Source organism: Cebus imitator, unplaced genomic scaffold, assembly GCF_001604975.1.
Source record: "Cebus imitator isolate Cc_AM_T3 unplaced genomic scaffold, Cebus_imitator-1.0 Scaffold3, whole genome shotgun sequence".
In the NCBI taxonomy this organism is placed as follows: domain Eukaryota; kingdom Metazoa; phylum Chordata; class Mammalia; order Primates; family Cebidae; genus Cebus; species Cebus imitator.
Genome location: NW_016107318.1, coordinates 11736422 through 11750766, shown reverse-complemented (window position 1 = coordinate 11750766; position 14345 = coordinate 11736422). Strand labels below are relative to the sequence as shown.

Here is a 14345-nt window from a genome sequence, read left to right as displayed (position 1 = left end):
GCATCATTATCCCCATTTTTCACATAAGGGACACATTAGCTCATGTGGTTAGTTAGAGGAAGTACTTATTACAGTAAACGAGAACACTCATAGGGGAGTAGAATCAGGGAATAGAATAGAAGCCACCTATGTTTTTACATTCATATAGTTTGAATATTTAACATTAAACTTATTACTGTTTTTAACATTCCACAAAAAACCTATGATAAAATGTGAAGTCTAAATAAGAAACTGTTCTCACTATGTAAACTAACTAGAAGAGTTATATCTTTCATGTGAGTTTAAATTTTTCTGGATTTATTATGACAAGACATAGTAGGAGACAGTACAACGTAGTAAAAACACAGGCTTTGGAGTGAGATGTAGTACCTGGTTGGTTTTTTTTAAAACCCTGCTCTGCTATTACTGGCTTTATATGTTAGACAAATTGCTTAACTTTTCTAAGCCTTAATTTCTTTATTTATAGTCATTATAATAGTAATTAATTTATTTATTCTAAGCATTTGTATTAGTATTCTCACTTATCCTCACAACAACCCCAATGAGGTGGGCATTATTATTACCCTCTTAGTTTAAATAAGGAAATTGAAACATCAAGTAATGAGCTGAAGTTCAAACAATTATCTTAATTGGTAGAGCCCCTTCAGGTGACTCTAGGGCCTTCATTATTAGTTACTCTAGCACCTTTTAAGTGTTTTGAGGATTGAAGGTCATTTTGAAAGCATTCAATTAATGTAATTCAGTCTTACTAATAAAATGTACTGATTTGAGTACACTTTCTTTTTTTTCAAGTTTTAAGTTAAGTCTTTAAAAAAAAAATTTCCTTCATGAAGAGAAAGTTAATTTTATCACGTGGGGGAGAAAACATAAAAGGTCAAATGGTACATATATCTAATTCTTTGATTACAAAAAACTAATATTAAAATGCATTAAACTATTAGAGGTAAAGATACATATACTCTACTGGATATTTTCTTGCATTGAACTTTTTTTTCTTTTTTAAGATTGTGAAGCATTCCCTCCAATGGCTTTTTGTCAGTTGAGACTCCAAAAAATCTTTTATAACATAGAAGATATTGAGTAATCAGTGTCTGGAGCTTCCCCAGCCAAATGTTTCTTTTGAGCTGATTAAATAAAAAGCCAAGCAAATCTGTACAAATAAATTGACTCTGTTTTCCAAGCCATATATGTGCACTATAGCTGAGAATACTGTGCATATGGATGCAAGCAACAGTATCTTAATGTTCTACTACTTTTTTCTCTATGTTAATCATAAAACAAAGCTATGAAAAAATCACAGATAGATTTTTGCCTATAATTTCAGAGTGTTCACAGACCCTGCTCTGTCAATTTAAAAACACACATATAAAATCCTTGCTATAAGACAATATATATTAAACAATATTAAAGAAGCTATTTGAAAATAAACTTAGGTAGACTTTTTTCTGTCCTAGTATATGTGTCCATGTGTTCTTTTTTCTGTCAGTCAGTTCCCTAGTGCGAACTCATCCTTATCAGCCCTTCATTTAGATGAAGAAATGGGAACGTGGGATTCACAATTTGATTTTTAAATAGGCACTAATATTTATAAAATTGTATCAATTTGTAGCGTTAGAACTATCTAATTTATACAATTAGAAATAGAAATTAAAATATATCTGCAGATAAGTTTTTTTTTGTTTTGTTTTTTGGTTTGAGACAGAGTCTTGCCCTGTCATCTAGGCTGGAGTGCAGTGGTACAATCTCAGCTCAGTGCAACCTCGCCTCTAGGGTTCAAGCGATTCTCCTGCCTCAGCCTCCCAAATAGTGAGGACTACAGTTGTATGCCATCACGCCCAGCTAATTTTTGTATTTTTAGTAGAGGCGGGGTTTCATCATGTTGGCCGTGCTGGTTTGAACTCCTGGCCTGAAGTGATCTGTGTGCCTCGGCCTCCCAAAGTGTTGGGATTACAGGCTTGAGCCCTCACTCCTGGCCTGCAGACAAGTTTTTTGAAACTTACAGATTTGTAATCAGCAATTTACTTCCTGAGTTTTTCTTATTGCTCTCTATAGCTAAAGGGGAAAAAAAATTATAGTCAAATACTTTGAGAGTTTACTCAACCAAATTTCCCTCTAAATGGATACAAATACAGTATCATCATTCACAAAGCCTTTGCTGTACACATACCCTTATATATACTTTAGTGATAAGCCATATGCCTTACAGAGTTGAGCAGATTATATGAGGCATTTGTAAAGTTTCTGGCACATAGGCGACAGTAGATTTTTGTCTAATGCTGGAGTTGTTCCAGTATATTATTAGGTACCGGAAACAAAAAGACTGATACATTGCCTTCTCTGGCCTCAAAAAATGTATTTGCATGGCATGGAGGAAAGAGCTATTTAACAATTTCATAAAAGTCCTGTTGCTTGTGCTGATTTGCAAAATTGTGTCAATTGGGAGGACTCCGCTGTCTTTTCCATTAGTGTGAACAAAAGTGGCTAACAAAAACAAAAGTAACTTGATTTATCCAACTGGAAACGGTGTCCAGTGGGTAGTGATTATGCATACCGGTGCCTTCTCTCTTTTATATAAAAGACCTTCTATCTAAATACGAAGATATTTTTAGAAGCTTGAGATGGGAAAGAACTAAAGCTTGTTCATTAGGATTAAGATGATTGGTGTTGTTTTAAGGATGTGTATAAAGCCTCATTGTCTAATATTATTTGACATGCTTTCCTGCTAATATCAAGCACCAGTTTAATTTTTTTTTTCAATGTGGCAGGAGTGGTTCCCTGCCTGTCCTACCTGTGAATCTTCAAAGTATTATGGGAACCCATAAGTTACATCCTGTGTTTCAAAAGCCTACAGGAAATCATGTACTTTTCCATAATGTGACTTTATAGGCCAAATGTTAGGTTTAACTTTTTTTCTTTTGAGATAAGGTCTCACTCTGTTACCCAGACATGGAGTAGTGTCACGATCTCAACTCACTGCAGCCTTGACCTTTCAGGCTCAGGTGATCCTCCCCTTTAGCCTCCCAAGTAATTGTGACCACAAGTGCACACCACCACACCCGGATAACTTCTTTGTATTTTTTGTAGAAATGGGGTTTCTCCATGTTGCCCAGGCTGGTCCCAAACAACTGGGCTCAAGCAATCCGCCCATCTCTGCCTCCCAAAGTGCTGGGATTACAGGCATGAGCCATCATAACCAGCTGCATTATCTTATAATGAAACTGATAATAATTATCATTTATATATAACTAAAGGCCTTCCCTTACTTACCTCCAAAGATGAGCTAATTGAACCTTCTCTGTGCATACTTCCTTCACCTCGCTTTCCATATGACAAGATTTCTTTCTATGTCTCTCTCTGAAATATAAACTGGAATGCATTCACTTCACAAAGAGTAGTCTTCTTACTTTTCTTGAAAGATTCAAATTTGTTCTTATCCTTAGGGTCTAATTTGTTATTTCCTCTGTCTGGAATACTCTTCCTCCAGAAATTCAAATGGCCTGCTTCTTCCTTTTAGTAAGGTCTCAGCAGATAACACTTTTTCCGCCATCCTCTGTCCTATTTCATTTCATCACAACACCTTACTCCTTTCATATTTGTGTTTTTTTATTGAAAGTTTACCATACTAGACCTGAAGTTTTATGATAGCAGGGACATTCACTTCATTTTCCCTGCTGTATTTCCAGCAACCAGGAAAATCATTGGAACAGAGTTAGGTACATAATTTTTGAAAAGATTTGTGAGTTTTTTGACTGTCTCTTAATGATACTGTAGCTATAGCGAATAAAACAGGCATGAATTCTGAGATTCTATCTTTTCTATAGCCTTAATTGTGAGCCTAAATAAATCTGAAGTGATTTAAAACTGTCATAGATTGGATATATTTGTTACTTGCTTTAATATATTTGTTATTTGTCTTTAGGTGTATGTCTTATTCCTATGTGAAACAGACATTAACATAATTATCAATCTATTAAACCTACAAGAATCTTCAAAATTATGATTCAACTCTTCATTTGACTGACAAACTGACATAGGTTTTTAGAAATGAAGTGAAATCTTCTAAAATCACATGCTTAATGACAGGGTTGGTATTTTAAGCTAGCCTTCTAACTTTAAGTTCAGTGATTTTTTTTTTTTTTTTTTGGTACCTGCTAAATGATTTGAAAATAAAATATTTTAAAGTCCTCTTTATTTGAATAAACTTTTTTGCCACTTTGTTTCTCTATAGCAAAGTAGCATCTATTTGTTCAGTAAGTTATACATAAATTGGCTTCTGGTGGTTTAAAGGATTTTATCACAACTATCTTTTTCTTTGGTTTGAATTTGTAATTTTAATTATGAAATATGTCAAACATACAGAAAAATGTAGAGTCACATAAAAGATTTCTGTGTACCCATCACAGAGAATTAGTGTTAACATTTAAGAAAAGAAAAAGGTATGAACCTTCCCCTTCTGTTATTTGTCCTTTTATCATCAAATATTTTAGTATGTGTGGTATATAATAGGCACTCCCAATAAATGTTAAACTATTAAAAATCTGCAACTGGCAGTTACATATGTCTGATTCAAAATGAGTAAATTGCCAGACATTTTTGTATTCACAGATACTAATTTATGAGTGACTTGCAATTAGTCATACAATCAGCCTCCATAACCATGTGTTCCACATACTTGAGTTTAACCAGCCCTATCAAAAATATTCAAAAAAATAAAAAATAGTGACATCAAAAATAATAAAAATGTTTAGAAATACAGTATAACAGCTATTTACAAAGCATTTATATTGTATTTAGTATTAAAAGTTGAGTATCCCTAATCCAAAAAACCAAAATCCAAAATGCGCCAAAATCTGAAACTTTTTGAGCACTGACATGACACAAAATAAATGCTCATTGGAGCATTTCCGATTTAAATGTTAGCATTCGGGATGATAAATCAGTCAAAATGTTAGCATTAGGGATGATAAATCAGTCAATATAATGCAGATATTCCAAAATCTTTTTTAAAAATTCAAAACACTTCTGGTCCCAAGCATGTTGGATAAGGGTTACTCAAGTGTATGAAAGGATGTGCTTACGTTATATGCAAATACAGTCGTACCCCTCCTGAGGTAAGTGTTTGTGAGGAATTGATACCAGGACCCCAGAGGATACCAAAATCCACAGATGCTCAAGTTCTTTTTGTAAAATAGTATAGTGTTTGTATACAATCTGTGCACATTCTCCCAAATATTTTAAATTATCTCTATACTAATAATAATACAATGTAAATGCTGTGTAAATAGTTGTTAGACAAGAAATGAAACGTCTGTACACGTTCAAACCATCAATTTTTTCCCACATATTTTCAATCCCAGGTTGGTTGAATCCACATTCATGGAGCCTATGGATACAGACCAAATGCACTACCACACAACACCATTTTATGTAGGGTATTTGAGCATCCTCTGATTCTGGTATTTGTGGGAGGGTCCTGGAACCTATCCCTCACAGATACTAAGGGACAACTGTATGCTTTTCTTTGAAAGACTTGGCTCTAGCTAATGCTATTTGGTTTCTATGAAGGCCATAATTTGTAATTTTGTTGAGGCTCACATTCAGTCAACCCATCTGTTTTCTGTATAAGCACTAGTGAAAGTCACTTAGCCAGTTGGCTCTGCATCCAAATACCAATAACCTTGTGCTCTAATCTCTCCCATATTGCATCTTGACTGCATTGTGCCAAGACGTATTCACTAATGTAGATACTTGGTAAGGCTTCAGGTTTTACCTCTCAAAACATTCAAGGTCAAGTAAATTATTTAGCAGCAAACTGTCTTAAATGACATTGTCATTAAGGTATATTTGTGCGTGTATCCAGCACATTTACTGGGCACTGATTTTGTGACAGACATTGTGCCAGGTTCTGGACTGACCCAGGAAGCTCACAACTTTGAGTGATACATGTCAATAATAAATGTATGTATCCTCTGTTATTTAGCAGAAAAGAGGAAGCCCTAACAGCTTGCAGAAGTCATAGCAGTGAGGAAAGGCATGCTCTACAGAAGACGACAGATAAAATGAGGGACGTCATTAATAACTTCTCTTTAGGCACAGAGATATTATGGGTTTTGCCATCTTTGGAGAACTACAAGTCACCGGACTACACTGAATGCAGTTGAGAGAATAGTTCAGATGAGGTTGAAAACTAAGGCAAGCATTTTTTTAATACTCAAAAGCTTCAAAATTATTTTAAGCAAGAATACGTATGTAAAACAAGTCTTTCTTGAGAAATTGCAGTATAGATTTTCTTTAGAAATATATACTTGAAAAAATACATATATACTTGAATATATTTGCTTTAGAAATATAAACTTGAATATATTTTCTTTAGAAATACATACTTGAATATATTTTCTTGAGAAATATGTACTTGAATATATTTGAGTACTGTAAACTGTGCTTCCAAAAAGTCGGCTATTGTGAAATTGATTGGGCGCAGTGGCTCAAGTGCCTGTAATCCTAGCACTTTGGGAGACCAAGGCGGTGGATCACCTGAGGTCAGGAGTTTGAGATCAGCCTGGCCAACATGGTGAAACCTCGTCTCTACTAAAAATGCAAAACTTAGCTGGGCGTGATGGCAGGAGTCTCTAATCCCAGCTACTCACGAGGCTGAGGCAGGAGAATCGCTTGAACACAGGTGGCAGAGGTTGCAGTAAGCCAAGATGATGTTGCCACTCCACTTCCAGCCTGAGCAACAGGACGACTGTCTCAAAAAAAAAAAAGATCATCTATTGTGAATAAATTTTCAAAGTGCTAGTAAGTGTAACGTTAAAATATCTTTTCTGAAAGTTTGAGTGACAAAACAAATTGGTTACAGATTTAATGTTACCAAAATTCATGGACATTGAAGATTCCAGGACACTTTATACTGCTGGTGGTGGGGTGGCATCTTAGCTTGGGTGTAAATATTGTTAGTAACTGGACAGATCTGTAGATGATTATCAGTATGTTTGAGTAGTATTTAATAAGAATAGTTGCTACAGTGACTTTTTTCAGGGGGGGATGAATGCTTGCTTTAAAAAAAAAAAGTGTATACTTTTCTTCTCTCTTCCGAAGAAGAAAACAAAAACAAGAGGGACGAAGATGGATAACGCCTTTCTCCAGACCGCGGTGCTTCGCATTTCTCGAGCTGCGGGCGAGGGCTGCTGGGCCTGCGCGGGGTGGAGCCGACGCTGACGCGCCCCTGCGCGGGGTGGAGCCGACGCTGACGCCCCCCGCGCCGCAAGGCATTGTGGGAGCTCGGGCCCGCTAGTGCCGTGGTTGGAGGCGAGGTGGGGCGGCCGTTTGTTTTCTCGTGGTCTGGAACTCGCGCGCTCTCTTCCCCTCCCCCGCGGCGTGCGGCGGGGGGGTAGAAACGGCGGCGGCGGCGACAGCGGCAGCAGTAATAGCAGAGGCTGTAGCATCGGACACCCTCCTCTCCCGCAAACTGGTTCCTCTTCCCCCTTCTTCTCACTGTTTGTTGTGTGTTTGATGTGTTAAAGCAGGAGCGAGAACCCGAGCAGCGCCATGAGCAACACTACCGTCGTCCCTAGCACTGTGGGTCCGGGCCCTAGCGGCGGGCCCGGTGGCGGAGGTGGTGGCGGCGGAGGCGGCGGCACCGAGGTAATCCAGGTGACTAATGTCTCCCCGAGCGCTAGCTCTGAACAGATGCGGACTCTCTTCGGTTTCCTAGGCAAGATCGACGAACTGCGCCTCTTCCCGCCGGAGTGAGTATCGTCCACCATCACTGTTTGTGCTAACGCCGCCTTAGCCTAGGCCTAAACCACACACCATTCCCTTAGGGCCCTGTCGATGCTTCCACGGGCCAGGCTGCTTGAGCGGCTGGTGGTTTAATTAAGACAGTTGTTGTGTTCTAGGCCTACAAAAAATTGCAGCAAGACAGAGCCGGGGCTTTTTGGGATTAGGAAACACTGGCTCTTATTCTCGGGAATTTTTTTTCGCCTTAAAGTGTGCTAACGTGGTCGTTTGGCTTTGGGGACCTAACACAAAACTAACTTCACTCTGTACTTCGTATATAGGTTAAATCCCTTTTTTTTAAATATCGAGTATTTTTTCGCGTTCTTCAAGAAAGGTAACAATTATTCATGCTTGTGTTAATTTGGTGTTGCACTTTGTAGGTAGTTCGCTTATTGCTTAGTATTGTGGTTCTGACCCAGCAATGTAATTCAAAGATCATATTCTCTTCTACAGACAATTTACTGAACCTGATTACTTAATTTTTACAATGTCATAAAATAGGTTATAGCTGAAACCAGAGATTTTCCTTTGTTTGAATAATAAGCAGATTTGTGATATTTCACAGTTGTTGAGAAGGATTTTTATAAATGTTGAAATTTGAATTAGTGTGTATGAGTTTTTATCCTTTTGTGTCACTTTTATTTTGAAAGCTATTTCTATCGAAAGAATACTAAGTGGATTAATTGTAAAGAAAAAAATAGTTAAAAGAAGCCATGAAGTAAGATAAGGTATACTATTAAACACTGGGAATAATAATAGTCTTGTGCTTTGTGGAAGGCTTACTAGTGGAAAAGTGACAATTCAAATGTTATTGTCAGTAGACACCGTAATTGAGAATTTTATGATGTCACTTACATACTTAACAGGAAATTGGAATCCTGTAAGAATCTGCTGTTACGGTACATGTAATAAAGTTTTAATTTTCTGCTCAATAAAATAATTGATAAAAGTTTATCATAATGAGATATTTGTTAAATATTAGTATATTTCATCACTTTACACTTAAAATGCTTTTGCAGGATTATTGGTGTTTTCAAATTGGTATGTTGCTAATTTTTAGGGAAATGAACATGTGGAGAGAGGATTGATTTATTTTGCGTGACGTGTTCTGGGAGCAAACTTTTTTTATTCCATTTATTTTGCAGATACTTGTCTTGCTTTGGTAATGAAGGACAAATAGCTTTCATAATATGAACGTATAGAAATAGGTGCTATTGAATTTTCTCACGACTGTTTTAAGCTCATAAAATTAATAAACAGTAAAAAAGCAGAAAATAGTGATACAGTGGATGATTGTAATCATTTTATTAGTGGAATATTTGAGATACCCAATTTGTGACAATTCTTTCCAATCCCAAAAGTTAAGAATTTTGTTATAGTTGCTGACTTTTAAATGCTGTTTATTCTCTGAAGACAGTTTTATGATGCACTTATAAAAAGATAACAGAGATGTAGGCATTATACTGGTTCGTCTTTTACTTAATGCATGACCAGTATCTTAGAGGAAGTTGTGATGGAGTAGAGTCTGGCTTTTTTTTGATAATCAAATGAGTAGTTCCATCATAACCAGAACAGCTAATGTGTGCTTGAGAATTTCTCTCTCAACTATGTGATCTGGGTTACTCTGCATCAAAAGGACTCTTTTCCCTGTACTGAGAGAAAGAGAGATAAATTGACACGTTTTTACTCTGACTACTTCATTTATCTCCCCACATACAAGATCATTTTTTCTTTGAAAATGTACAGAGTTTACAATAAGGTAAATGTTATTGGTGGCATTCTACATTTGATCAGTAATGTAAATGGCTACTTTTATTCACTTGATGTTGCATTTTGTTTCTTTACATGTCAATAAATTAATCTGACCTGTAGAAATGGCATACAACTTCTAGGTAATTTCTATCAACTTAGTAGAGTTTTCAACAATAACTTGCCAGAGAAAATGTGCTGTGGATTACTAGTGGTCCACAAGGGTTCATCATTCCAAAAATATTTACTCTTATAACATTGAGTGGTTCAGATTACATAAAATTCTGTCTGTTGTGAAGAGGTCACCTAATTGTAACTATTATCTACACTGTTGGCCTTCTTCATCTCTGGGTTCCACATCCATGGATTCAACCAACTGTGAATTGAAAATACAAAGAGAGTGCGTCTGTACTGAACATGTACGGTTTTTTTTCTTGTCATTACCTAAACAGTACTGTATAGCAACTATTTACGTAGTATTTACATTGTATTAGGTATTATAAGTAATCAAGAGATAATTTAAAGTATACAAGAGGATGTGCGCAGGTAATATGCCATCATTTTATTTTTATTTTTCCTCCACCTCTTCCCCCTACCTACGTCATTTTATATAAGGGACTTGAGCATCTGTAGATTTTGTTATCTGCAGGGAGTCCTGGAACTATGGATAATGAGGGAAAACTGTATATGATTTCCTTCAAGAAGGCAGTCATATGCACCTGTAACTCTTTTTCCCCAGACGTATCTGTGACATGCTTAACTACTTTTATTTTCCCAATGTCACCTTAATCAGAGAAACCTTCCCAGACCACCCTATATAAAATAAAGCACTCCTGCAGCTTCTTTATTCTACTTAACACTACTTTTTTTGTGTAGCACCTGTCACCAGTTGACAGGTTAAATTTAACAACTTCTCTCCTGTAGAATATGAGATACTTTAAAATGCATATGTGACTGAATCTCACCCACACCTACAGAAACTCTTAATTTCAGTTCTGAATGCCTACTTTGGGGAATCATTTCTTGGGTTATGACAGACATGACAACCTGCTCAAGAAGGTTTCCTGCATTGTCATTGTTAAATCCATCTATTCTTTTAAACCAGAATTTCTGGCGTGTAATTTCACTGAGAAACAGAAATACTATCTTTACAATAGGTAATAATCTAATCCTCTCTACAGCCTGACAGCCCTGCAGCTGTTTGAAAGCATCTGTCAGAGTACCCTTCATATACTCTTGGTTAAGCTGTTATTTTGATTCTGGTTGTTCCTGAAAAACATATTGGAAATGCAGCATTGCTTAAATGTCTATTGTAAGTTGGTTGCTTTCTAAATTTATCTTAATTCTTACAAACCTAGAAGAAAAATGTTTGTGACCGTGTTTTAAAAGTTCATGAACTGAAATTTACATTGCTTTTTTTTTTTTTTATATGTCCAAGCCATACTGCCAGTGTCAGAACTAGAACTTGAACCCAATGTTGTGACTCAATCAGGAGTTTGTTGATTTAGCCATGCAATTTGTAAGATCTTCACATTTGGTTTTAGTGGAATTGCCCAGTGAAGTGCTTATCAGGTGATGATCCCAGTGAAGCATGTCACAGTTATAGAGTAATTTAAGGCTGCTGTAATACAGAGATAAACTGAAGTTCATTAGTAACTTTTCAGTGACCAAAATGGATACTCTAATGCTCATATAAGTATAAATTTGTATATTAGGTAAGGGAAAGAGTTCAATACAGCTTTAAAGAAAAAAATGGTTTTAATAGATGCAGCATTTTACTGTATGTTTCTTTACATAGTGAGAGAAGGCACGTGAGGTCAGCAGTCAAGTTTTCATGGTTAATGTCCTTGTCGTATAAACACCTCCCTTTCCGAGGTAATTTTTATGAGCTCAAAATTCTCCACTTTTGAGTGGAAGTTGAAAGGCTGATACCAGTGGCCTAAACCTGGAGTTCTTATGTATTAGTAGGCATAAATACCTTGGAAGAATCTGGGCCTTCATGTAAAAAGGGTTCTCTCTACACACTATAGGTGAACAACAGAAATCTCACTTTTCTGTGTATGATCCAGAGGATTCTGAAACAGCCCTCAAATGACATGTAAGAACTGTTAAAACCTATGCCACCACTTTTAGGTGGAGGGCAAAAGTAGCATGCAGGACTCACTTTACCCTATCTTGCTCCCCATTTCTCCCTACTTTATATTAATTCTTAGAGATACAGAGTAAAATACATGTCATATTTGGAAGTAATACTGCCACGAAATTTTAGGGCATGAAAATTAATTTTGGGCATTAGTCTTCTATCGTATTAACATACTGTCTTTTTAAGATAACTGTTATTGGGAGGCCGAGGCAGGTGGATCATGTCAGGTCAGGAGTTCAAGACCAGTCTGACTAATGTGGTAAAACCCAGTGTCTACTAAAAATACAAAAATTAGCTGGATATGGTGGCACATGCTTGTAATCCCAGCTACCCAGGAGGCTGAGGCAGGAGAATCACCTCAATCTGGGAGGCAGAGATTGTGGTGAGCCGAGATTGTGCCATTGCACTCCGGCTTGGGCAGCAAGAGTGAAACTCTATCTCAAAAAAAAAAAAAAAAATTTTAAACAAGAAAGAAGTGTAAGAATGTAATGCAGTTGTGGGCCCAAATACCAACAAAAAGAGTAAGTTGTTCTGCACTTATCTAATAAAGGAGGCCATCTGAAGTGGAGAGAGATTAATTATATTTTCGCTTCTGAGTTACTATCTTATTCACAGTATTAAAATTCATATTTAATCTGTACCCTACCATCACTTAACAGGTTTTGATATGGTCAAAACAATTGGAGCATTTGTATGACGTTAATGGGTAGGGAAAAAAATATGAGTCACCTTAAGGTTGCCAAGTATGAAGGATACAATTTGAGCACGGGGGCAGTACTTTTTTTCCTAAAGCACTATTCATGGCCGGGCACGTGGCTCATGCCTGTAATCCCAGCACTTTGGGAGGCCAAGGCGGGTGGATCAAGAGGTCAGGACCATACTGGTCAACATGGTGAAGCCCCGTCTCTACTAAAAATACAAAAAAATTAGCTGGGCATGGTGGTACACGCTTGTAGTCCCAGATAGGAGGCTGAGGCAGGAGAATTGCTTGAACCCAGGAGGTGGAGGTTGCGGTGAGCCGAGATCGCGTCCCATTGCACTCCAGCCTGGGTAACGAGCGAAACTCTGTCTCAAAAAAAAAAAAAAAGAAAAAGAACTATTCATTAAAAATAATCATGTTTGGGAGTCATTTCTTTTACTATAATAATAAAAAGTGTTAAAGAATTGGTAGAGTTCAGTTTTTAAGAAGTGTTAAGTGCCTGCTGTTTTCTCAAGGCATTGTGTTGGGTGTTAAGAATATAAGATGATAGCATTAAAAGAGCTTTGTAATTTAGTGGTTAACACCATGGATGTCAGCAAAGAAATGTGAAGTGCCGTAGCTTACTAAACCTGCCAGAGTACTTGACAGTGATGCACACCTGCAGCCCGATCCATTGGGGAAGCCAGAGTGGGAGGCTGGCTTTTTACTTCTCAGGGTGCAACATTGTTAAATTTTATACCAATAGTGTTTCACATCTTAAAACCACTGTATTCTTTAAAAAAACATTGAACAGTGAGCCTCTATAACAAGGTAGCTTATATTGCTTGTGGATATCTTGTTAATTTTGCTTCCAACCTGGGTTAGGGTCTGTGCTTAGCCTGGGCGATCCTTGTAGGGAAACATATCAAAAGTTCTAATAGGTTTGAGTTTTATGTACACCTGTGTGTCTCATTTATTAGAAACTTTGAAGCCCCATTCAGATAGTATTAAAATATATTACAGGATTTTTCTTTTCATTAATGAGTCCTATGCTGTAAGCGTTAGATTGATGTTACAGTAAAGTAATTCTGTATCCTAGGTGCATAGAATTGTTAGATTTAAAGGAGGAAGAGCTCAGACTTCATCAGAGATCTTAATTTAATTGCTGTGGAGTGAAGAGTATGGATTACCCTCAACCCCCACACCATGACTCTAATATACATTAGAGTGTATTAACTAGGGATGGTGTGTTTATTTCTGCCTTAGGGCACTAGCTTTCCAAATAACTTTTGATATGGGCTTGAGTCATTCCTGCATTCTTGCAGTTTCATGGCAGAAATTTGAACTACCCTCTAGCTTAACAGATGGAAAAACCCTGCTTCCTGTGTTGTCTATCTTACCTACACTGCCAAAACAAACTTTAACACTTGTCTTTCTTTTACCTAAGGAAGTAATTTGCTGAGGAAACTGACCCTTTTGCTTGTTGAAACTTTGCAAGGTAGTACTAGTGGAGCAAAGTACTATTCTCATGTGTGCCTAAATTTTTTCTTCTCTCTGAAAAATGCTCCAAGCCAGAAATTCTTTATTATTTACAGTGCATAAGAGTTTTTACATGCCATGGGTAAATGAGTGTAGGGCATGGGACTGTTTATTATGCAGTTCAAGAAAACTGATTGATTATTGAATACATGTGCTTTCTCATGATATTCCTTTGTCCTTGAAGTAGAAATTGTTCATCTTTCTTACTCTGAAAAATCAGCCATAGGGAAGTTTCTAAGCCCGGACTACTGTTAACTGTATCTAAAAATAGCTGATACTGGTATTATGAAAAAAAAATGTTGACAATTTTGTGGCCCCCTCAATCTCTGAGACTTTAGTATCAAACTTTTTAACATGATACACTGTAAATGTAAGTTGTAGTTAACAGGTTTTTATCTCAACTGCAATTCACTGCATTATTTCAGTGAACAGTATGTTATTGAGAATGTTTTCTTT

The 14345-nt window shown here is 36.8% G+C and overlaps 1 protein-coding gene across 16 annotated transcripts in view; it reads left to right on the top strand.

Moving 5' to 3' along the window:
• SRSF11 (serine and arginine rich splicing factor 11) overlaps positions 1-14345 on the top strand; it is a 47121-nt gene that overhangs the window by 8732 nt on the left and 24044 nt on the right. For 6 of the 16 annotated variants that reach the window (XM_037739831.1, XM_037739824.1, XM_037739815.1 and 3 more), the window contains exon 1: positions 7298-7748. Coding sequence is in view for 8 of the 16 variants with exons in the window: in XM_017531979.2 (XP_017387468.1) it covers positions 7549-7748 (200 nt within the window). In the remaining 8 variants the exon portion in view is untranslated. Of the gene's footprint in view, positions 1-7270; positions 7749-14345 lie in introns of those variants that run through there. The other 10 variants (XM_017532023.2, XM_037739774.1, XM_037739763.1 and 7 more) reach the window with 4 other exon arrangements.